The sequence below is a fragment of the Stegodyphus dumicola genome, chromosome 11, assembly GCF_044657685.1.
Source record: "Stegodyphus dumicola isolate Sdum_Otavi_A_Nest chromosome 11, ASM4465768v1".
Classification (NCBI taxonomy): domain Eukaryota; kingdom Metazoa; phylum Arthropoda; class Arachnida; order Araneae; family Eresidae; genus Stegodyphus; species Stegodyphus dumicola.
In genome coordinates this window covers 108048212-108073154 of record NC_140778.1, presented here as the reverse complement: position 1 = coordinate 108073154, position 24943 = coordinate 108048212, and the positions used below count along the sequence as shown (strand labels likewise).

The 24943-nt window shown below is 30.9% G+C and overlaps 1 protein-coding gene across 2 annotated transcripts; it reads left to right on the top strand.

Annotated features, from left to right (window-relative positions):
* Positions 1-72: 72 nt before the first annotated feature.
* On the top strand, positions 73-24505 carry Elp4 (Elongator complex protein 4). 2 transcript variants are annotated; one of them, XM_035365622.2, is made up of 8 exons: positions 73-287; positions 400-435; positions 5694-5815; positions 10063-10173; positions 14407-14802; positions 17988-18096; positions 22192-22295; positions 24284-24505. In XM_035365622.2, the coding sequence occupies exons 1-8, from the start codon at positions 137-139 to the stop codon at positions 24374-24376; spliced, it is 1122 nt and encodes a 373-aa protein (XP_035221513.2). In that variant the 5' UTR covers positions 73-136; the 3' UTR covers positions 24377-24505. The 2 variants fall into 2 exon arrangements, with proteins under 2 accessions (XP_035221513.2, XP_085683190.1); XM_085827064.1 differs by lacking the exons at positions 73-287; positions 400-435 and adding an exon at positions 3900-4183.
* Positions 24506-24943: the final 438 nt, after the last annotated feature.

Here is a 24943-nt window from a genome sequence, read left to right as displayed (position 1 = left end):
TATTATATGCCCATTTATAAAATTTTAGTTAAAAAAATATTGTACTTGCCAAGCGGCGTGTTAGAATGTTTACGATCTTTGTTTATTGTTTTGGAGCAGACGACGAAGATTGAAGGTAGCACATGCTAAATTTAAAATGACTTTTCAGCCGATGAAACAATCAGAAACTGTAAGCAGCTACCGAAAAACAGGAACTAATACTATTAACATTCGCGGTACTAGAATATCTGTGAAAAATTCGCTGCTGCTTACTTCAACGGGGTCGTCAACATTGGATTTTTTCATAGGTTTCAGCTTTTTGAATGCATTACGTCTCAAATTTGACATCGAATGTTTTCCTGAAATAATTTAGAATTTATTCGTTTTATTAATCTTTTCTATATAAATTTTCTGTTTCAGGTGGAGGACTTGCAATAGGAACAATATGCTTGATAGGTACAGTGTACTGTTAATTAATTTTAACCACTATCTGTTTATTATTATTTTTTTTTATTTAGCTTTATGTATTATATTAAATCAAAGTAATTTATTCATAATTATAGCATCATTCTTACTTCCTAATCCAAGTTTCGTAAGTTACAGTTGTAAAATACAATAAAATGAACGGTAAATGTCTACAATTGGGTGCTCTTGCTTTTTGGCGATTATTTTTTGACGCCAAGTTCGACGCCACGAAGACACAATTTCAAGATGGCCGCTAAACAGAACCAAAATAAGAAGTCAAAGAATTGCATAAACTCTGTGTCCATGTACACATCGATCTGTTTTCACTTAAAAAAACATCCCAGAATTGCACAAACTAGGCATTGCGCACTGCTTTAAATTTGACCATGTCAATCTACTTTTATTTTTAAAAAAATCAGGAGGCTAAAGCAAAGTTAAACTATCATGGTAACCAGAAATGATATTTCATCGCCAAAATTTTTCAAAAAATTGTCGCTAATCGAAGGGGTACCCAATTCTACACTAGAGCCAAATGTACTTCTCATTACTAATGAAAAAAAAACGTGGAAATATTCCTGTAATACGTAAAAAAGTGCATTTTTCCAAAGCTTCACTAGTTTAATGATATTGTATTTTGTATCATACGTTTTTGTACTTATTGTTGATATGTAATAAAATTTACAGTAAGCGGAAAATTTTGCAAAACAAGTGATAAATACGTTTCAAAGTCAATTATAATTTAATTTACTCATTAACCCAATACATAGGCAGCTTTTCACTATATTTTAGAGTTTCTAAATAGTATCTGTATTCTTGGGGTAAAATTTATTATTATCTTTTACAAAAGTAGAGTACTTCTTTGAAATTTTTAAGCTGAAATGCCATAAAGCTAAAGCTGCTGTCAGTTTGTATTCAGAGCAATCTTTAGCATTCCCAATCTTTTATAAAACCTGTCTTATCAAATAATATGTGAAACCTAAACTAATATTAAAAGTCTGAACGATATGATAAATACACAACCTGTGTAAATAGAGTTAACATATGGGAAGTAGAGTTTTATCTGCTGCGAGAACAATGAGCAAACAAACCAGAAGGCAGTGATGACAGTAGTAATAATGATGAATTAAACTGTATTTAATAGTGAGAAATATAGAAGGCTATGCTATAAAAAAGTGAGACTGAATGTCATCTATTAATATTTTATTGTCATTTCGATTGGTTAGATTATCATGTCTTTAGTTTCTAAATTTATGTTTTGATCCATTGTCAAATTTGAAGTTTGCTGTCAGCTTAGACTGATATGAAAAGGTGAAATACATAACAATACCTTCTAATTACAATATAATATTCTGTCTTTTTTATGTCTTTCCTTTTCAATAATTTTTTATTTGGGGGGGGGTGAGTGTCAGAGTTTCAAACATTCCATTCTGATCTTGTGTTTTTATATTTCCCCTTTTATTCATACATTTTTCCCAAGGGGATTAAGGTCAGAATTTAAAACATTCTATTCTTAAGCTGTGTGGTTTTTGTATACTTAGTATTTCTGTGCAGTTATTGAGTAGCATAGATACTGGATGATATTTTCTTTCGGCTCTTAATTTTATATTTGCCCAAAGATCACCAAATGTGTCGATATATGTTCTGTGCTGGTTTTTTATGTGGTTGCGGTGGTTTTGTGGATGATGTTGTTCGCATGGCAACCCTTTTGTCATTGAAACTTAACTCTTTTGTGCAGTGGCTTAATTCCTCATTGGTTCGTGTCATGTGTGTTTTGAAATGGCCTGTGTTGCAATGATAGACGTGGTGGCAAGATTTCAGTCGCATATTTTAGATTCTGTGGAAAGTAAATTTCGTATTAAAAGGTACGATGTTGGAGTTGTTAACGAAATCTTTTGTTTATGAGAATCGAAGTGTATTTTTGGAATTTTTGTGGGACTTTTAAAACAGAGTCCAAAATGTGGAGCTGCTATGAGAATTCGGACGAAGAAGGACGTTTCTGATAGTTCTTGTGTGGATTTGCTGGGAACTGCTTTCTGGTAAAATATGTGGCTGTCAGCGGAGTTTAAGATTTGGATCGTGGTTTTTGTGTAGTAAGTTAACTTTGGAGGAAGTTATTTTTAGTTAGTTTGGAGGTATCATTACTGTTGAAATTTTGAATTGCAGAAAGAGATATGATATAGCAAATTCGTGGCACTTTTTTTCACAGACATTGTGTGACTGGCGAAATTTTATTAATGAATGTATTATGGTAAGTGCAGTTTATTTTACTGTTTTTATTGGTACTATTCCGTTTTGAGGACCGTAAAAAATCGCCAAACTATTGTTGATGCCAAAAATAATTGTGGCAACCCTAACATAAGAAAGAAAGTATAATAATAAATAATTATATTTAAAGATTAATGTTTTAATTTAGATGAAAAGTTAATTTCATATAATACATTTTTATTATTATAATTTATATAAAAAAGGCTAAACATAACTGAATGGAAGCATAAGAGTAAATAACTATTTCAGATCATTATTATAATTTATATAAAAAAAAAGCTAAACATAACTGAATGGATTCCTGCATCGGTATTTGGTTACCGAGTTATCGCTAAAGCATAATTTCATCTCGTTGATTGTTCAAACATAATTTTCTATAATAAATATATTTATCTTTTCTTTGAAAAAAATTCTATTGCAAACTTTTCGCCATGGGCACTTCCCAAATTGTTAAATCCATAGGATATCAAAAAAGGATTTAAAATCAAAAAACGATTTAAATATTAAACTAATCTTTAAATGGCGTTTTAAGAAATACAGAACTATCTAGACTTACGCAATTTGAAATCAGCGCATACGCTAGATTTGGCGCTCTGTTAAGTGGGCGCGTTTGCTAGATTTGGCGCTTTTGCGCATACATTTTCGCTGCAATTTTTTACGGTCCTCAAAACGGAATAGTACCTTTTTATTTTGTAGAATGTTATGTTCATTGTTTTTTACTATGAATTTCTGTTGTTATTGTTGTTTTTTTATTGTTTGTAATTTTAGTTATTTTAGTTTATTTTTGATTTGTGCGCAATGCCTAAATTGTGCAATTCATAGATTTTTTTTTTTTTTAATTTTAACAGGATGCTGTGTACATGGTATTCTTTGAAATTTATTGTTGTCATGTTAATTTATTAAAGCAAGGTGTGCGTAGTTTGTAGATTCGTTCGTTGTCTACATTGTGCAATTCGTAGATGTTTTTTCAAGTTAAAACATATCGCTATGTATGTGGATTCCGTGGATTCGGTACAACTCTGATATACGCCCTAATTTCACCAAATGTGGCGATATGTGTTCTGTGCTGGTTTTTGGCACGATTGCATGTTGTATGGCAACCCTGTTGATGTTGAAAAGTCTTTCGCTGGTTCGCGTCATGCTCTGTGTCTGAGAAGCTAGGGGGGAAAGATAAAATGGTGGAAGTTGTTGAATTGAAGTTCGGCAAAAGGAAATATCATCGCGGCCATCCTGTTAAGGGACAGTGGGTATTTGGAGACGTGGAAAGAGGGTCTGAGAGATTATTTTTAGTGGCTGTGTATGATAGAAGTAGGGATTTGTGATTATTTGTTATTTTATTTATTTGTGAATCATAGTATGAATTTTCTGGATAGTGTGTCTGGCTGTCATATAAATACAATAGTGATTACGTGGCGGCATGTTAAAGGTGGTACGAAATTGGTATTTCTGCTGTTTGAAAAACCATTAATTCATGGTAAATGCATGTTATTTTATTCTTATTCTTATTTTGCAGAATGTTATGTTCATTGTTTTTTTAGAAAGAATTCTGTCGTTATTGTTGTTGTTTTTAATTGTTTGAAATTTATTTTAGTTATTTTGTTGATTAGTGCGTACCGTCTAAATTGTGCGATTCGTAGATGTTTTTTAAAGTTGAAACAGAACGCTGTATACATGGTATTCTTTGAAATTTATTGTTGTTATGTTAATTTATTAAAGTGAGGTGTGCATAGTTCGTAGATTCATTCGTTGCCTAAATTGTGCAATTCGTAGATGTTAAGTTTAAACAGGATGCTGTGTACATGGTATTCTTTGAAATTTATTGTTGTTATGTTAATTTATTAAAGCGAAGTGTGCGTTATGTTAATTTATAAAGCGGGGTTTGGAGACATAGTAGGCTTAAAGTTCGAAATGTAGACAAAAAATTTAGATAGCAATATGGCAGCGTGGAGTTTCTCACCAAAAACGTGTGGCGAGAAATTTGGCGACTTGAGCGTGCATATCAGAGTAGTTCCATGGATTCTTGTCAAATATTTTTGGTTAGAAACTTTACGATTTTGCTATCTAAATTTTTGTTTTTGTTTCGGATTTTTAGCTTAAATTGTGTGTTCAAAACATGGTTTTTGGAGACATTTTAGGCTTAAAGTTCGAAATGTAGACAAAAAATTTATATAGTAATGTGGCACCATGAAGTTTCTCACGAAAAATGTTTGGCAAGAAATTTGTCGGCGCATTTGGTGACCTGACGGCGTGTATAAGAGTAGTTCCTTTCTTTTTTACCTTTTTCTCATCAAACTGAAAATTCTCCTTACTTTTTTTACGTTAATCAAGAAGTCTTTTGCTAAGCAAAATGCTATAAAACAAGCTTTCATAAAACAAGGAATGTTTATAAGTACTTCTGATGTAGGACTGACATTATATTGTTTTATCAAATGAAACTTCAGCTAATGTCTAATATTTGACCATATTCTTCAACAAAGTATAAATTCTTCTCTTAGTTTGCATTAACCTTACTAGTTGCCTAGTTTAAGACTGCTAAATGTGTTAGTTTGACCCATGTGAACAGGCTGAATGCATGGTTGGTGTTCATGGTTTTTCCTATGTGTAACCTGAACGCAAGCTAATTTTCCTTAGAAAATCCTCTATGAAGGCATCCCTTTCCTTAGGCAGGTAGCCTTCATATGCTTTGCCATATTAAAATAACCCTAAATGTAATTTGTTTATAGTAAGAGTCTGTTTTCTTCCAAAACTTATGGAATACTTATTTGTAAGGCATGAGGTCTTTTTTTATTGTATAATGTTAAAAAACAAGCTTTTTTTCTTAATTAAAACTATACTACTTTTGTATCTTTAAGCTATCAAATCAGTTATAAAAAGTGTAATTTTTTAGATATGTCAACTTTGATAGAATTTTCTCGGTAACAATATGCTTTTGTATTTCATTTGATATTTTTATTATTTCATTTTATTTATTTATTTATTGGCAGAAGAAGATCAATACAATACATATTCCAGTTTATTGTTGAAGTACTTCTTAGCTGAAGGCATTGTTAATCAGCATTCAATTTTACTGGCTGGTGGTGATGAACGACCCCAAAAATTATTACAAGTAAAGTGCATTTAATTTATTAAAGAAATTCTTACATACACAGTCCAGTCACATTAATGTGACCATCTGTCAAAAGCCAGAATAACCACCTTTCGCAGAGCGGACTGCTGCGAGACGTGCAGGAAGAGAGTCACATAGGTCCCTGAAGGTGTTCTCTGGGATGTTGAGCCATGCCGACTCTAATGCCGTGGCCAGCTGCGCTAGATTACGCGGTTGAGGATCCATGGCGTGAACAACTCGATCAAGATGGTCCCACAGATGCTTGATTGGGTTTAAGTCAGGTGAGTTTGCTGGCCAGGGGAGGACGGTAAACTCATCCTGGTGCTCTTCGAACCACGCACGTACACTGGCAGCTGTATGGCACCTCACATTGTCCTGCTGGAAGATGCCATCATCCTGAGGAAAAACAATGTGCATGTAGGGGTGAACATGGTCCGCAAGGACAGATGCGTACTTGTATTGATCCATTGTGCCTTCCACAATGATCAGTGAACCTAGAGAATGCCAGGAAAACATTCCCCAGACCATAATGCTCCCGCCTCCAGCTTGGACCGTTCCGGCAATGGTTGCAGGGTGGTTCCTTTCAGAGGTTTCACGCTTTATACGCCAACGTCCATCTGTCCGATGGAGCATAAAACGCGATTCATCCGAAAACGCAACCTGTCGCCACTCAGTGGATGTCCAGCTGCTGTACTGGCGTGCAAATTCTAGCCTTCGCCGTCGATGAACAGCAGTCAGCATAGGTGCACAAACCAGGCGTCTGCTTCGGAGGCCCAGACGCAGCAATGTTCGCTGAATAGTACTTTGGGAGACACTTTTGGTAGCCCCTTGGTTCATTTTGGTGGTCAGTTGCTCAACGGTAGCCCGTCTATCTGCCCGAACGCATCTCCGCAACCGTCGTTCGCCTCTGTCATCTATGGCCCGTGGTGCACCACATTTGCCACGCCGCTGATTTTGGACAGTCCCATTTTGCCATGCACGGTACACTTTTACCACGGCGGCACGCGAACTGTTCACAAACTCAGCCGTTTCGGAAATGCTTCCACCCTTGGCCCGAAAGCCAATGATCATTCCCTTTTGGAAGTCGGATAAATCGCTTCGTTTCTGCATTACGCCAACGATTGAAATGTTTTCCGAAGCCCTCACACACCCTTTATATACGCTCAACTGCACTGTGCTGCCACCTGCCTTCTGTGATTGGTTATTTAACTCTGACATGGAAAGTACGTGGTGGTCACATTAATGTGACTGGACTGTGTATAATAGTAATATACAGTCAAAAGTCATTAATTCAGACACTCATAATCCGGACCTCAAAGCTACAAACTTTCCGCGCACGCGTCGCGTTGACGCATGTGCATAGGCGTTTACCCATGCACGTAAGACCTTTATGGCTGCGCATATGCATGTACACATGTGCATAATACGTTTATGCGTGTGCATAATATGTTTACACATGTGCATTTAATGTATAACGGATGGTATAAGCTAAAATTATCTAATTATCTATTTCAGTTAATGTTGCAGATTGTGTTGTTCCTTAATCTTTGAATTGCATCCAGCTTATTATTTTTTGCAGACTGTTAGAGCAATTTTATAAAAGTAAGCTTGAACTTTCAATTATGTCAAATAGAATTTCCGATGCTGGAGCTTCCAAAGGATCTACAAAGCGAAAGTATATTTCGATGTCCATCAAACAAAAAGTGGAATTGCTGCAAAAAATGGATAAAGGCATATCCTTTGTTTCTCTAACCATTGAAATCTGCTTATTAATTTCATGCTGCTCTGCGGCAGGGTAGGGACGAAACGTAGCGGCACGCAATGAATTGGAAGTTGATCTATCAGCACTATCCTTATCTTCAGGGCTGATGTTTTTATTTTATTTGGCTTATAATTCCTTACTAAATGTAGTATTTCATCTCAATGTATTCCGTGTTTGATATGATTTTAATCAAATTCCTCGTCATTATAATTCCCTTCTGATAGTGAAGAAAGTAACACAGAGGTTATTGGAAATGAAAAAATTTCGATTGACAAATTAGTCGGTATTCTCGACACAGCAATTATAGGATTTCAACAGCGGAACTTTGTAACTGAACAAGAAATTATGTCTGTTTATAGAATTAAAGAGAAAGTATTATCACATAAAACGAAGCAACTGAAACAACTTACATGGGAAGAAATGTTAAATAAAATAAATATTAAGTTTTTTTTTTTTTTTTTTTTTTTTTTGTAAATTTTGATACTCTTTAGATCATAATTGTTCTTTATTTCATAAATTACAGTTTCATATTTTTAATTTTATAATTTTTGCATGCCATCTTTCCAGATTTTAACTGATGATCTATAATCCGGAAAAATCGATAATCTGGAATTGCCGAAGTCTCGACGAGTCCAGATTAACGACTTTTGACTGTAAATAATGTATAAATGTATATGTATAATTATTTGATATAATTTTTTTTTTAGTTTTAATGATAATTACTATAATGTGTAATATTTAATTGCATATGTTCATGCTTAAAACTTTTGATTCCCTTTTGTATCATCATATTTATATATAGCTAGCAACTATCAACAGAACCAAATGTAGGTCTAGAAGGAGCTTCCAAAGAGATACAAGAATTTCAGCCTTTAACCATTTCTCAGCTCAATAAATTCCAGAAAATACTCCAATTTTTTTTTTTTTTTTTTTAAACAGAATTTGAAAGAAAAGTGTATTTTTACATGAATTATTTGTGAAAAATCATTCATATGTCAAAAATAAAGTATATATGAAATATTAAAAGCACATGGAAAAGCCAGAGCAGTGTTGATGTGTGCATAGATCCATATTGAAGAAGAATTTTGATTGTGTAGTATCTGAAGAACTTGGCATTCGAGGCACTTTTAATTTCATTTTTATTTGCAATTGATGTTTGTGGCCATAATCACTAGGCACTCCAGTCGTGCCTTTCCACAGAACATTTACATTTTTGGTATTGTTGAGATAGAAAGCAAGCCAGCGAAATTACATCTTAGCAGAATAGAGAGCAAAAGCTGAAGTGCATAGTTATGAAAGATGGAAGCATGCAAAGAGAAAAGTTTTGGTTTGCAATTTTGTGATTGGTCAAGAGGCATCTGCATTAAGTTCTACGTAAGATCGCATGATTAATTTGAATGATGTAGATTAGTCTTAAGCGCTATTTTTAGGAAAGATAGATGAAGTTTCTAAATGAAATAGAAAATAAAAGAGGTTATGGTGAATTAAATTTAGAAGTTTGCTTTCATATTTTTTATCTTACATATATACATAGAGAGAGACAAAAAAAGTAAAAATACTCCTGTAAGACTCTTTGTACATGCATAAGTATGAGTAGTAAGCTTATTTTGCATAAATGTCCATATAATGTTGGCTTCTTTAACACATGCAGATAGAAAGAATCATCAGTATGCTAAAATAAGGAATGGTACTGGAAGGATATTTTTGGTATATTTTAAAATTAGGAACAAACAAAATGAACTAAACATTTAGCAAATACAACACTGTCTATAAAAAAGCAGGTATTTACTGATTTCAATAGAAAAAAGGGGGGAAATTGTTCTTACAGTCAGTTAGTAGCATCTAGAAACAGCAAATGTAGACTAAAATAAGTAATATGGAATAATCAAAAGCTAAAACTTTGGAAGTAGGATATCCATACTATATACAAGCAAACCAGGCTGCTAAAAACAGGGCTTCCATGCTGACAAAGCTGTTAAGCGGTTAAATACAATTTAATATTTAAAGATGTACGTAAGGCTAAAATCTCCCTTTCATTGATTATACTGTATAATGCAAAATATCACAGTATTTATATTGATAAAAATACTTATTTCTTATTCTTTCTGTTTGCTTTAATAATTGTGTTTAAGTAAATCAGATTAATTTTTTCACTCATCTAAAAATTTTGTAATGCTTAAAAGCAGTGTCTGTCTCCTTCCTGCAATATATTTATATTGCAGAGCAAGCATGAAAGCTAATTTTCCTGAATAAAATGGGTATTTATGAATGATAGACTTAAATTTTTAGTTACTATAAAATATGTTGAATACAAAAGTATTCAACATATTTTCTTAAAATTTGCAAATTTTGAAAATGAAAGTGAAAATATAATGCTTTTAATAAGTTAAATGCCTTAATTAAATGAAATAGTATTTGAATTAAACTCATATATAAATAAACATTTTTAATTCACTATGCTTATTTTAATGATTTTACATTGTAGGAACTACCAGCTGTTAAATCATTTGAATGTAGATCTGAGCCAAAACGAGAAGAAAGTGCCATGAGAGAAAATCTTAAAATAGCATGGAGATATCAGAAAAGTCCTGTTGATGTAAGTATAGTAATTTATGTATATTTTCTGACATTTAGCATACATTTTATTGATCTTTTCCTAAACACTGGAATCATGATAAATTTCATGAAATTAATTTTTCAATTTAACTTTTGAAGGCTGCCTTATAAAATAATGAGTGTTGTCTCTCTGTGCATTTGTGTTCCTTAATAGTCTAATGGCTTAAAAAAATCACTTAAAAATCTTTGCAAAGGACTGTTTCAAATTTAGAACATTTATAAAATGTGTTTAACTCTTTCACATCAAAGACGCGCCAAATGCCCAACCATTCAGACATTTGTAGGTCAAACGAATGCTTGAATCATTTTCTACCTGGTGCTTTCCCCCATCATGTTAGTGCATGACCCATTGTTTTCAGGAGTTGTTAAATGATATGCTAATCATTCTTTTGAAGTGACTAAAAGTAGTTCTGTTACATGAATGCACCTTTCTTCTCCTTTGTGTAGCATCAATGTTTAGCTATTGATGCCCGAAGTTGCAATCCTGTCCCAAGGGGAAACTTCAGTTGGTGAAGTGGTTTGAGTGGTGGAAGTGTATGAAGATTTACTTAAGTAGGTTATTGTTAGCACTCTAACATTCTAATTGGCATAGGGGAAGGAAATTCATTCCAACAAAAATACAGATATATGAGCATTTCAGGTGTTTAAGTGAAACAGATTTTGGCCTCTACCGATGGGAAAGAGTTAAAGCAATTATTTTTCAGGTACTGTGTAGTAATTATTTGAGTTGCTACTTAATTCAAAACTTTTGCTGCTTAATATTGCAAATTTTTAAGAATTAATTCTTTTTACTTTTCATTTTATATTTTTAATATCAAATTTTCATTTGTTGTTATTTTTCATATGGTTATATTACTTCTGTTTTACACATTTTGTTTGTTCGACTCGATCCACTTAAACTGAAAATAATTATTACTTGATTTTTACTCTTTTGCTTGTTTGTGGTTTTGATGCTATAGTTTTTTTAAAAAATTACCCTGGCCTGTATGGCTTCAAAATTTACATATGTATTTTTTCATATATTGGATTACATTCTACTCAAAATAAATATTTTTAATTTTTAAGCTTTTGCTACTATAACTTACTATATTTGGCATTACTTACTATGGCCTTAGGGTTTGGACTGATGACTTTGATTACTTTTCTGGGATTATTTTAAGTATTGAACTTTAATTTTTATCTTTGTTGGTTCAGAAACAGGCTTTCGTTGCACCAGCCCCTTGAGGATGATACAGTGAAAGATGTAAATTTCTTTTTTTAATTTTTGGGTTGGGCAGATTTTGCCTCTTTTTTGCAGTTTGCCGCTATGTATTTGATTGCTCATTTTAGAGTACTTTCAATGTACTTTCAAAGTACCCTAAAATGAGCAACAAATAACTTATGGAAATTTTGAAGCCATATAAGCCAGAGTGAAAATTTAAAAAAAAATTATAGCATAATTTTTTTAAATTATTAATATTATTTTAAAAATTATTATTTAAAAAAAATTATGCTATAATTTTTAACATAACAATGTGGAGTGATCTCTTTAACATAACAATGTGGGAGAGTTTTATTTAGATCAATGAAGTTAAAATTTATGTTTTTTTTTTCCAGTTTTTTATTTGATAATAAAAATTGATGTTTTGTCAATTAAAAAATATTCTCATTATGATTTCGTATATAAATAAATAATTTGGGGTGGCAGCTTTTTTGGAGGAAAAGGGGAGTAATTTTTTTAATACTAATTTTTAAAAGCTTTGGACAAAAAGATAATGAATCTGCATCCGGTACTTGCGTATTAAAGCCACCACAGCTGCAGATTTGGCGTTTTTTAAGTGCCGCCAATCTACACCTAAAATTTTCGAGACAAATCATAAATCAAAACACTTTATTTAAAATCAAAGTAATCAATCGGATTTTGATGGAAAATGAGCCGATATAAAGTTTAACATAGATTCAAAACAGTCTCTATTTTCTTTAACCTGATGCTGTTGCCATATGAACTCTACTAAATAGATTCTAAATGATGTCTCGCTATCCCCCTATGTCTCTTGTTCCTCCATTTAGCATTGCCCACATTCTCTCAACTGTTTGTATATGAACTCCTGTATCAGGATCAATAAAATTGTATTTATGGTTAACTTTAGCATGTAGGAATCCTTCATTTTCTATTCTATTTGTTTGGTAACCTGTCAGAATAAGTTGTGCTACCATCTGCAATGTTTTCAATAATTTTATTAAGAAGTAAAAGCCAGTTCTATTAGGAACAGTGACAACAAACAAATCTTTTGTCTCTCCACATATACCATCAAAGACCCACTGTTCAAATAATACTCGACCACAATTATTTTTACGCTTAGTAAACAAACTTTCATCAATTTCGACAATGCAATCTGGTCTGCTTACCTTCTTAATTGGTTTATTCGCCATATCCAAAACATATAATTCATGCATGTAATTGTACCAATCTATAAATTAACAGTTTTATCTAACAGTTAATAAAATCTAAGTTATCTATTAATCTAAGTTATTACAGTCAAAAGTCTTTAATTCGGACTCGTCGGGACTTTGGTGATTCCGGATTATAGATCGTCAGTTTAAATCTGGTAAGATGGCATGCAGAAATTATAAAATTAAAAATATGAAACCGTAATTTATAAAATAATGAGCAATTATGATCTAAAGGGTATCAAAATTTACCAAAAAAGAAGCCTAATATTTATTTGTTTAGTTTATTAAAAATGTTTTTCAACGCGTGGATGCGTAAAGCATACTTTACGCATAGCCGAAATTAGAAAATTGCAACCAGAAAACTATTTGATTTGTATTCGTGATATTTATAATGACGAGGAATTTGATTTAAATCATATCAAAAATGGAGTACATCGAAATTAAATACTACATTTAGTAAGGAATTATAAGCCGAATAAAATAAAAACATCTGCTCTGAAGATAACGATAGTGTTGACAAATCAACTTCCAGTTCATTGCGTGCCGCGACGCCCCCCCCCCCCCGCGCGCAGAGCAGCGTGAAATTGATAAACAGATTTCGGACGGTTAGATAAACAAAGAATATGCCTTTATCCATTTTTGGTAGCAATTCGTTTTTTGTTTGATGGACATCGAAACATACTTTTGTTTTCTAGATCTTTTGGGAGCTCCAGCATCGGAAATTCTATTTGACATAATCGAAAGTTCAAGCTTACTTTTAGAAAATTGCTCTTACAGTCTGCAAAAAATAATAAGCCGGATCCAATTCGAAGATTAAAGAACAACGCAATCATCAACATTAACTGAAATAGATAATTAGATAATTTTAGCTTATACTGTCCGTTATATATTAAACGCGCACGCGAAAACGTATTCTGCACTTGCACAGACGCATATGCGCAGTCGTAAATGTCTTGCGCGCACGAGTAAAACGCCTATGCGCATGCGTCAATGCGGCGCATGCGCAGAAAGATTTTAGCTTTGAGATCTGGATTATAGATCATTCCGGATTATGGGTGTCCGAATTTATGACTTTTGACTGTATAACAGTTTTATCTGATAAATCAAGTTGCTCTTTAACAAAATTTAATCAACATTAACTCCTCGCACCAGCAGTATATGAATCTCAAAGCTGAAGAAAGTGAAATTCTGCTTCCTTCAAACCAGTTGTCTTTTCTAAGTCCCACTTGCTGATCTCACTGTCTTAAATAACATTTCCAAAACATATATTTACCAATGAGAGATACCTAGAGACAATGAGGACATCTTTGTAAGTTTAAAAGAATGTTCTAACTTATTTCATTTTAAATGAAATTTTCTTTTCTTACAATTATACCAGCTTCATAGCATGCGAATTGGTACATTTTTGTTTTTTTGGTAAAATATTTCGCTTCTGAAAAAATGAAATTGCATCTTCTTCTGTGTTTGGCAAATCCCAAAGATGCATTTTCATAGCATTAAAAAATGATGTCAAAAATCAGCAAACAATAAAGCGAAAAGGAATCCAAAAGATAACTGCATGCGAATAACAGGATTGCTCTTTATTGGCGCATCAGCGCAACTTCTGCTGCAGTGGCGTTAATACGTAAGTGCGGTGGTGTTAATACATAAGTACCCTGTATCCTTAAGATCATTTTTTTAAATTATATTTAGCTTTGTTTACTGAATCTTTGTTTTTATTTTACATTGCTTATAATAATTATTGAATTTATTTGCTAATATAAATGTTTTCTATTTACAGACTATTGCTGCAGCTGAATCTTATAATGCTGGATATGATTTGTCGAAGACAATGTCAGATGAGATGATCTCAAAGTGTAATTTAAATCTGTGGGATCCATCAGAAAATACCACAGATAAACAGCCAGCTTCAGGATTTGATTTTATTGAATTTCCTTATTCTAGTTTATTTAAAAAGGCAAAAGAAACAGTTACTTCTGGAGGATTTAAAACTACATCCAAAACTTGTGAAAGTATTTTAAGGATAGGAATTTCTTCAATTGGTTCTCCTTTTTGGAATAGCAGTGACAAAAATAAAAATGGTCTTAATCTTATACGCTTTTTATACATGCTTAAATCTCTGCTGCGGTCATCATATGCAGTTGCTTTTGTTACTGTTCCTTCATACTTATTAGAAGTAAGTTGAAATTTTGTATATATTTTTTAATTTAGGTTTAAGGAAAATTTGAAATTTGTAATAGTATATCATCTTTTATATCTTATTAAAATCTGTATTTCTATAAAAAAAATCTATAAAACTGCAATAAGTATTGTCCTAAGTAGAAAATTACAAGATGTTTCATTGGGTAGTCTGCCATAAAAGTCAGTTTCATAATTTGCAGTACTTAAGCTTACAGACATGATATATGGTTTTAAGCATATTATACAGGGTTCGTAGCGGTCCTTATAAGTGCTTATAAGTCCTTATATTTTAAAATAAAATATAAAGGCCCTTATAGGTGCTTATAAGTCCTTATATTTGAAAATAAAATATAAAGGCCCTTATAGGTGCTTACTTTTTCTTTAAAGTCCTTATTTTTTTTGTTTTTAGTGCTTATTTTTTGCTTTTAGTGCTTTTTTTTTTTTTTTTTTTTTTTTTTTTTTTGAATGAACGTGCTATTTTTCCCCGTACCAAAGCCGAAACTAAAATAAACAACTTTTTCTTCCTAATATGGAATGTAAGATGGTGAGTCATACTCCTGGAAATAGCTTTTCCCCCTTTCTCTGCATTAACATAACCTTTGGTGTGCACGAAGAGTACAGACAGGTGCCCGTCGTTCTATTGGTCAAAGAATTGCGAAAGCAGTAGAAAATTCCGCTACATTCGGCATTCTTTTCCTCCCACCCAAATACTACACACGTTTGAATTTCTATCAAGATCTTAAACATTTGCATTCTCATTCTGCTTGATCCGTTCATATTCATGTTTATTATGATCGTTATGCTTATATTATGAGCATATGTAGGAATGTTTAAAATAACATAGTTCCAGTAACTGCTGAAGTATAGTAAACTTCCAAAAATGGTTGTGTTTTAACACAGATTAGCTTTCTAAGGAATAATATTCGGAATGGCTTAAATAAAGGGAAAGTAATCGAATAGTCAAAATAATTTCATTTTTTTAGCCAATATATTATACAGTATGAAGGTTGGGAGGTTCTCCCCTTTCTCCACAAAATCACGAATATTGAAACTGTTACAGTTCCCTGCAAAACAAGCAACGGATTTTTTTTTTTTTTTTTTGGTTACTTTCCAATTTGGATTGAATAGGACTAAAAGTTCTGCACTCTACCAACCCAAGTGAAGAATGATTCTATTTTGGAAATTTAATGCCGTTTTGTTGAAAATTAGAATGAAAAACACCCCAGTTATTTAGTTCTTTATTCTCCCAATACCGGCAGTTGTTGATTCCGATTGCGTAATATCACGTAGGGAAGAATTACGGCACACGTTGCGCAATAACGTTTGCGATATTTTGCAGAGATAATTAATTTTGATGTTCAGTTTTACTGTGCTTGCTAAACAGAATATTTTTTAGTTCCGTTGGTTTATTTTTATATGATTCACATATTGAAATGTCAAAAGCATTTATTAGCGGAAAAATCTAAAGAGCGGCTACAGTCTACCCCCCTTCGCTCAAGTTACGCTCAATTTTCCGAATATTCGCCAATTCCAAGTATGCAGGTTAGTTAAGCTTTTACTGTTAAAGATGGCTGCATGAAGCAAATTTCTGGCTTCTGATTTCAGAAATGTTCCTCTTTTTTACTTAAATTATTTTGCTTGCAATTTCTGTTAAGAGAAAACTGATATACAATGAAAATTTAGAAAATGTTCAGAATTTAGATTTAAATTATTTAAATATCAATATGAGTGGAAAAATAAATTGTATTTATTATTAGGTTCCAAACGAATACAATAAATATGCCTTATTATTATTTATTTTATCTATTTTGAACTGAAATTTCCTCATTAAATCTTGTAATATAGTTTAGTTCTTCATAGTTTTTTCCCCTCTCATTGTAAACTAGTTCTGTAAATTGAACTATTATTTAAAATTAAAAAAAAAAAAAAAAAAAAAATATTTTCCATGGTTGAGGTAATGCTTAATAAGTACTTAACTCTTAATAAGTACTTCATTTCTCATATTTTAAATTACAATTCTAATTTTTAAGGTTATGCAGTTGTGTATGATGTAATTAGACAGGTGCTTATTTTTTTTTCTTATAATGTGCTTGAAAAGTGCTTATAGGTGCTTATTTTTTTTAACTAATATGTGGCTATGAACCCTGTTATAAAAAATGTAAAAAATGTAACATCCTTAAAAAAATGTACATGAAGTATATATGTTTATCACAAATATCTTGACACACTCAAATGTTTAGCTTTATATTTTCAAAAGTAGTGTAAATAGTTCAAATACTTTCAATAATGTTGCTTTTTAAATGCTATTGATGAATCACATATGATGTGCCATATCACAGTGAATCCTTATCATAAATATTTCTACTCTTTTCAAAAGGCTCAGGATGACTTGAAATCAGAACATCATATTTTTATATAAGATAGAAATAATTTTTTAATGCTTACCGAGATAAATGCTGTGAATTAGGATTCTGAACTCAAATTGTGTAGTTTTGAGGTGGCAGCCTGCATCTTTTTGTCTGTTTCTTTCAAGCATAAGTTGCGTATAATTGCTTCTCAATTTAGAATAGGTTTACATTCTGATAAGTCATCACATGTTGAAAATATCTTTAGTTGAAAGTACATCAAATGTACCTAACTTAAGCATTACGTTTAGCCTTATATGCACTCAGAAGCCTTAAATTAACCCACATTTGTGCAAGATTGTTCTAACACAAATCTTATTTTATACCAGTGTTGCATTAAATTATGTCTTTGTTTTTATATCATTATAGTATATATGTAGTAGCTTCAGTATTTTTCTTTCTATCTAGCATTTACAGATTCAAATCTGTTTTATATTTTGGTGTCAAGTTTGGTTGTATTCTTAGTCTTGTGTATTCAAAAGACTTATATTAACCCTCATTTGTGTAGAATTAATTAACACAAAGTTGATTTTATGCTATTGTTGCATTAAATTATGTCCTACTTTACATATTACTATAGTTGATAAAAAGTAGTTTCAGTGTTTTTCTTGCTATCTGAAAGATATGTATATTTTAGCATTTATAGATTCTAATCTGTTTTATATTTTGATGTCAGGTTTTGTTATATTTAATGTTTAATAACTTGTTGTATATTTAGTGTTTAATAGCTTGTTGCTTTTAAAACAAATTTTAAATGAAAACTTTTTTTATTTAGGCTTCTGTTTTAAAGAGTCAGTTATGGCAAACTTGTGATTATGTCATTGGCTTAGAATCTTTTGTGGGATCAGATGTAAAATCAAACTCCTTCTTCAAGGATTATGATGGTTTGTTGTTTTGCTAAATTTTATAGCAGTGTCAAACCCCACTATAATGAACTTCAAGAGACTACAAGTTTGGTTCAATAAGAAAAAAAAATGATTATTTTACAAAGTAGTGTAAAAAATTATTTATGAGTCGTATAGAAAGAGTGATTAGCATTGTCACATCTCTCAAAAGGTGTTAGTAATAACTTTGTATTAAAAAACATATTTTAAGTTTCTGTTATTATTATGTTCTATTCATAAATTTCTTTTTTGTTGTTTTCCAATTTCACTGTACTTTAAAAATTTTACTCAAAAAAGTTGTTATTTGAAATGCTTTGCTTTGAAGATAAAATTTTTCAGATGTAGACTTGTCAAAATGCTTGATATGTTTTTCTTCAGAATCAACGTTTATTTTTACTGAGCATACAAATCATGGTTTGGATCCATGTCTCCAGTTATACATTTACACAAAATACATATTTACAATTATGACTAAGAGGGCAGTTTGATGACCTTGCTGAAGAATTCGATTAGAATCAAAAAATTGATTCAAGCTCTTTTTCTTAAAGTATATTTATTATGTGCCCTGGTTTTCCAAGAAATGAATGCTACACCTGACTCACATAACCTTTTTATAGAACACAGAGAAAGATGGAGATGAAAATAACAGAACAATAATGTAAAGATGTTTTTTGTTATTCAAAACCCTAAACAAAATTAATTGAAAGTTTAGTAATTTTTTATTTGAAATTGCAGAAATTCTAGAAAAAAGTTTGAAGAATACAAAAAAAAAAAAAAAAAAAAACTTCAGTTTCAAGAAATCTACAAAGTTTGTTATATCTAATTTTGATACATTTGGAAGTTCTATAGTTTGCATGTAAAATAAAATAAAGTCTATAAGTAATTGAGTATTGATTCAATTTGTGATGTTTGTTTATTACACCTTGCTGTTCGTTTATAAACCAGGTTTGCTATAGTGGGATTTGGCTATATTTATCTTTTAATGCTCTAAGGCATTAAAAGATAAGTATAAATAGATTAAATGTATAAATTCCGTGACTTTACATTAGTTAAAATATTTGTAATGATATATTTGATTAGTCGTTTATATTCATATCATCTCCACTAATAATGTTAATTTAACATGACTAAAAGGACATAATTTCAAAATGATGATAACTGGTATTTTCAATTCATTGAAATTTATTTCTAAGTGTAAGTAAAATATAACCATACAGGAGATACTATATTTTTATGAATGCAGAAGTTTTTCAAGATAAGTAACTGTATTCTTTTTTGTTGCATAATTAATATTACATAGATTTTAACTAAAAACTGTTTTATTATAAAAAAAATTAATGCTTAGTGTTATGGTATAAATTTCTGGCATTAGGTAATTTTTTATTGAATTTTTTAAAATTATTATTTTATTACTGTCAAGAAATGTAGAGATAAACTGAGAATTAATTTTTTTTTTTTTTTTTTTTTTTTTTTTTTTTTTTTTTTTTTGCTAAGGCATATTGTAGAAGTAATTAATGTATTTTGCTGAGTGTTGTTAAAAGATTTGTTTGGTATTTGGGTATTTTAAAGTAAAAAATCTAGCATAAAATTTCTCCTTGCCTTTTTTGTTAAGATTTAATTAAGGACTTATTCATCAACAAATTTTTGTAACATCAATTTTGCTTTAGATCTTAAAATCGTTTGAGTTTCTTAAAGTAAATAAATGTAGCTGTTGCATATTGAACTAGAGACAATGAGGACATCTTTGTAAGTTTAAAATAATGTTCTAACTTATTTAATTTTAAATGAAATTTTCTTTTCTTACAATTATAATGGGCTACCTTGAGCAGTTTGGTGGTTAGTGGAAGTTGAATGCGTAAAATATTGGGCATATTCTGAAATTCCAAACAAGATATGCAGTTTATGTTTGTAGTGTCTGCAAAAAATACTGTCTCTTAACATGTTCAATCTAAAAGTTCTCTCAATCTAAAAGAGAGATTGAAATTAGAGATAAAATGATGCAAGGTTTTCAAATTTCATGTCTTTGGATGCTGTCAAATAGAAATGAAATGAAACTTAAGCAGGCATACCTTGTGTGCTTTGCCTAAATTAAATAAACCATTTATATCAATAATGGTTACTTATGCTCAAAAGTATTTTTATACATGAAATTAACTTATTTTCATGTTTTATTGTTTTTTCTTTTGCCTGTTTAGTTTTAATTTAGACTTATTCTATGTATATATAGTATATTTATATATGTATTTATGTACAATTTTGTTGCATTTATTTTAAACTGAGCATTGGTACATCTTCAACAAATATAAAATACAAATTATGCAGAAACAGTAAAGCATTACATATTTCTAATTAAAAATTATACCTTATGAAATATTAGTAAAGTTTTCAGAAATATTCTTTTGTATATTACGTATATGCATTATATTACCATTAATGAACAGAAAGTCCATGGCATGATCTCATAAAAGGTTGTGACTTGATAATAGATGTCATTGGCAATTATTCAACTCAAAATGAGCACACAATGCAAGCTAACCAAAGCTTGATGTGGCTTGATTATCAGAGTCTACTGATTGGATCTTTCCATTTCTGTCAAGTTCTAGATGTTATGTACAATAGTAAGTGGTGTGTCAATGGCATGGAAACTGAACTCTAATATCAACATGGGAAGCCAAAAAATTGATAGCTCAGGATTATTAATGAATCTGACATATACAAAATTCAAACTTGCAAGTTTCTGTATGTAATGTAATTATTGGCAATCTTGCAATGTAGTTATTGGCTACAGTAACTACAGTTACAGTGGCTCTTGTGCCATACATTAAGAAGTGGTTTTTCTTTAATATGCCAATGTCCTGCAACACGTAAGCCAATAATTACTGAATTAAATACTACGTAATTGACTACAGTTATGTAATGTATGTCACCAGTAGTCAATGGTAGAACACCATCTAAAATGATAAATCACACTACACATTGTGGAAAATCTGATGGATGTGTGTAAACACAGTGATTACTAGGGGAATGCTCCTGTGTGGAACCATTTTTCTTGGTTTAGTCTGGATCTGCTAGGTTTTGCTTGCAAAACTCTGAAGAATATTGGACAGTTGCTTCATCCTATTCTGTAACAATAACTGGCCCATTTGTTGTTTAATATGATATGTTTGTTTATAAAGAATAGATTATAGTTAAGTGGTGTGAAGCATTGGTACTGAGTGAACTCAACTATGAAACTAGGTAGTAAAAAAAAACCTGTTCTCATCATATGTGATTCCCATGAGCAGTTTTGAAATGAGTTGAAGCAACAGCTGAGAGTCAAACCCCACTACACCAAATCAGCACAGAGCTGTTAACCATGCTGCAGCAGGAATAATGCAGATCTGCAGATATTTACAGAAATTCAGTTAAAAATTTTCCTTAAAGGGTGGGGACTATGATAGTATCTAATGATAACTTGCTCTGTACCAACATTAGTTTATCTATCAAGTCATTTTGGCAGTATAGTATTATATGAAAACAAATGAATACATACATATTTACAACTAATTATCTTACAAATACTGACAATTAATAATGTGCAACTTATTTTAATATGCTAAAATCTAAGACTATCAAGAGTTAAATATTATCATATTATTTGTTCTTTTCATCAAAGTATGTAATTGCATTAAATTTGAGACATTTAATTGGCTAATATAAAAATTTATGGGTTAAGAACTAAATTTAAAATGGAATAAATCATTAACCACTACAAGTATTGCATACTATGATTTTTTTAACAATCTTTAAATTTTAACAGTTTTTTATTTATTATTTATCTTTATTAGTATAAGTTGTTAAAATATTGTTATTTAAGAATGCATGGAAAATTTAATTATTGATTAAAGTGGTGGCAAATTTGTGTGTCTAAAAGTGTGAAGTTGTTCGCATTCTCACATTTAAAAAAGGAAGAAGATGAGGATATTTTTATTCTTCATTTTCATTTGATTTTCAGTTTTAAGGTTTAAATTTATAATAATTTCAGATATTATACTTTCTTTCTTTTTTTTTTTTTTTTTTTTTTTTTTTTTGTTTTTTTAATTTTATTCAATTTAGGTTTACTGAATATTATAAAGCTACCTGTTCTAAATGGTTTTATGCCTCTAACTCGAACTCCTGATTTGGCATTCAAATTGAAAAAGAAAGGTTTTTCAATAGAAGTGAGTGACTGTTTTTCTTCTATAACATTTAATGTTATCGTAAAAGTAAAATTTTTTATCATAAACTCTTAATGTTATTCATAATTTATTTTTGTGACAGGCTTTAAGTTACAAAATTTTACAAGTATTTCTTATGTCAATGCTATTACCAGGCCTGATTTAAATCTGATTAATTAACCGAGGCAGCATAACTAGCTTTTATATGAATAACACACAGCCATTCTAGATTTTTCTCACAGTACCTTACAGCATGACCCATGTAACAAACATACAGTTTCGTTTACTTGAAAATTAACAAAAGCCATTTGATTGATATGATAGTTCTGGATAAGATTTAGTTTCCTGCATATCATATTTATATCATTATCATTAAAAATTGCTTCATGAATCGCAGTCTTTCCGTAGTGTCATCAGCATTCATATAATTGCATGAAGTTTCAATCCAAAGAATAGAGATGTAACTTTATCTATGGAAGATTTGTAAACATGCTGTTTTGCTAAGTAAATTTTTACAGGTACATAAAGTTATTTAAGTCATAATGCACATTATTTTATAAACTATATTAAGTGGAATGTAATACTAGTTAATAGTTGTATTTAATAATAAATTAATAAAATATTCAGAATGATTTATCTAAAAGAAATGTCCAAGAAGTATAATACATACTGTCCAAAAGAAATCACATGTTTTCCATTAAATCAAAGAAAAAATGGCTGACAAAAATTCCTTCTGCATTGATTAATGCCATCTGACAATCAAAAACCAAGTAAGAATAAATGAAATATGATATTCAAAATCAGAAAAGTTTAAAAATAAGAAGCCTATATTGATAGAGACAAATCATACTGTGCCAAAAAAAAAAAAAAAAAAGCATTGCCCAGTTGGTATACAAAAAAGGCTGCTAAATGCTTAAGCAAATTAAGGTAATCAAATTTGAGTTAAAGTAATACCTCAAATAACGATTATTGGAGCAACAAGCAGTGTAATATTCATAAATTTGCAGGACTGAAATTGGAAGATTATATTAACTCCTGGGGCATGTACAGGATTTTTTGCCAGTGTAATTTAATTTACATTACTCAAAGTAAGAGTTTTAAAATTTCGCACTAAAGATTATGAGGCATATGTTAGAGAAACAGAAACACATAAACCTTCTTTGCCCAACATTGTTGGCCAGAAAATCACATTTTCCATTTTTCTGCAGCCAAAGTTATTTAAAACAATTTCTGTTAGCAAATTAGAGGCAAATAAATTTCAGGAAGAAAGACGGAATCAACTGCTCTGGTTAAATACATGGTCAACAAAAGAGAAAATTGTGCAAGTGTTACAAAATGTAATTATTTACATTAGCTACTAATAGTAGTTCAGATTACAGTATAAGCTCTGTAAAAATGAATTCCATTTTTGTTTCATACTGCATTTTTGTGTCGTACTCCATTTTTGTTTCATCCTACAATAGTCACAGCTGAATATGCTCATCGTTATTGTTTTTGTAAGAATCCATTGATAATTTGTAGGAAGGAGTTTCTTTCAATGTTTTGAACACTGATTTTACACAGAAGTGTACAAGTGTGATGCTCACTGGTTATCTCTTTTAAATTCTGTTAACTAGATAACTGAACAATTCAAAGCTTTAAAGCATTTATTTTCAAATGAAAATCCAGATTTTTTTCAGTTCACAGATGCTTAACTGTGAGTTCCAGATAGAAAATCCTAGATGTATACTTTACTGTCTTTTCTTTAGCAATACCCTTCCCCTTTTTATTTTTTCTCAAAGAAGCACCCCAAATATATGTTTTCTAGAGGAAATCTTTTGTTTTTCCAAAGAATTATTAGTAAGATTCATTCAACCTTCAGACTTTAAGGCCAGTACAGATAATGTGCTTATTTTAATGTTGATTTTCACTAAAATTTGTTGTTTTACAGTATTAATTTGAAACTTAATGGAATCAAACACTGAAATATTTCTCTCTCATTTTTTAAATAGCGACTGCATCTACCACCTGATGTTGAAGATGCACCTCATGGCACACAAGGTTCATTTGGTTGCAGTGGACAGCCAATTAATCTTGACTTCTGAATATCAGCTTTATTTTTCTATGATATCTTTTTATACAGTAATTATTACTGAACTTTTTTGTTATTTCATACTGTATTATATAAAGTTTCTTATTGTTCTTGCAAAATAAATTCTATATTTTGCATTTTATCTTATTATGTCTCTTACAAAGGAAGACATAGCTCCAGACTCACCAACCACACAAATTTGTATGATTATAGGAAACCTTAAATTTTCATATTTATACATAGTATGCAAAGCACATACACATCTCATAGGAATAAATGAGAAAGTCTAGATTAAAGTTTGAAATAGTATTAATAAATTCTTTGGTGTTTTGGAAGGCTCATCCCTGCAATGGATAACTAGTTCTGTTATTCGATACTCTTCAGTTCAAATGCCATTCTAACTATTGTGTCTTTTTCATTGATAGTATTGCCCACCAGCGGCCGAGCGGTAATGTCACTGAACACTGGTAGTTCGGTCCGAGGTTCAAATCCCGCGAACGGGCTGGCTGCATGGGCGTTTTCATGTTTTTTCCCATGTGTAACATGTATATGAGCCAGTTTCCCTTAGAAAGTCCTCCAT

Coding starts and splice junctions, on each gene's coding strand:
- Elp4 (XM_035365622.2), top strand. CDS start 137: ATGACTTTTCAGCCGATGAAACAATCAGAAACTGTAAGCAGCTACCGA. Junction 288..399: donor AACATTGGATTTTTTCATAG/GTTTCAGCTTTT, acceptor TTTCTGTTTCAG/GTGGAGGACTTGCAATAGGA. Junction 436..5,693: donor AGGAACAATATGCTTGATAG/GTACAGTGTACT, acceptor ATTTATTGGCAG/AAGAAGATCAATACAATACA.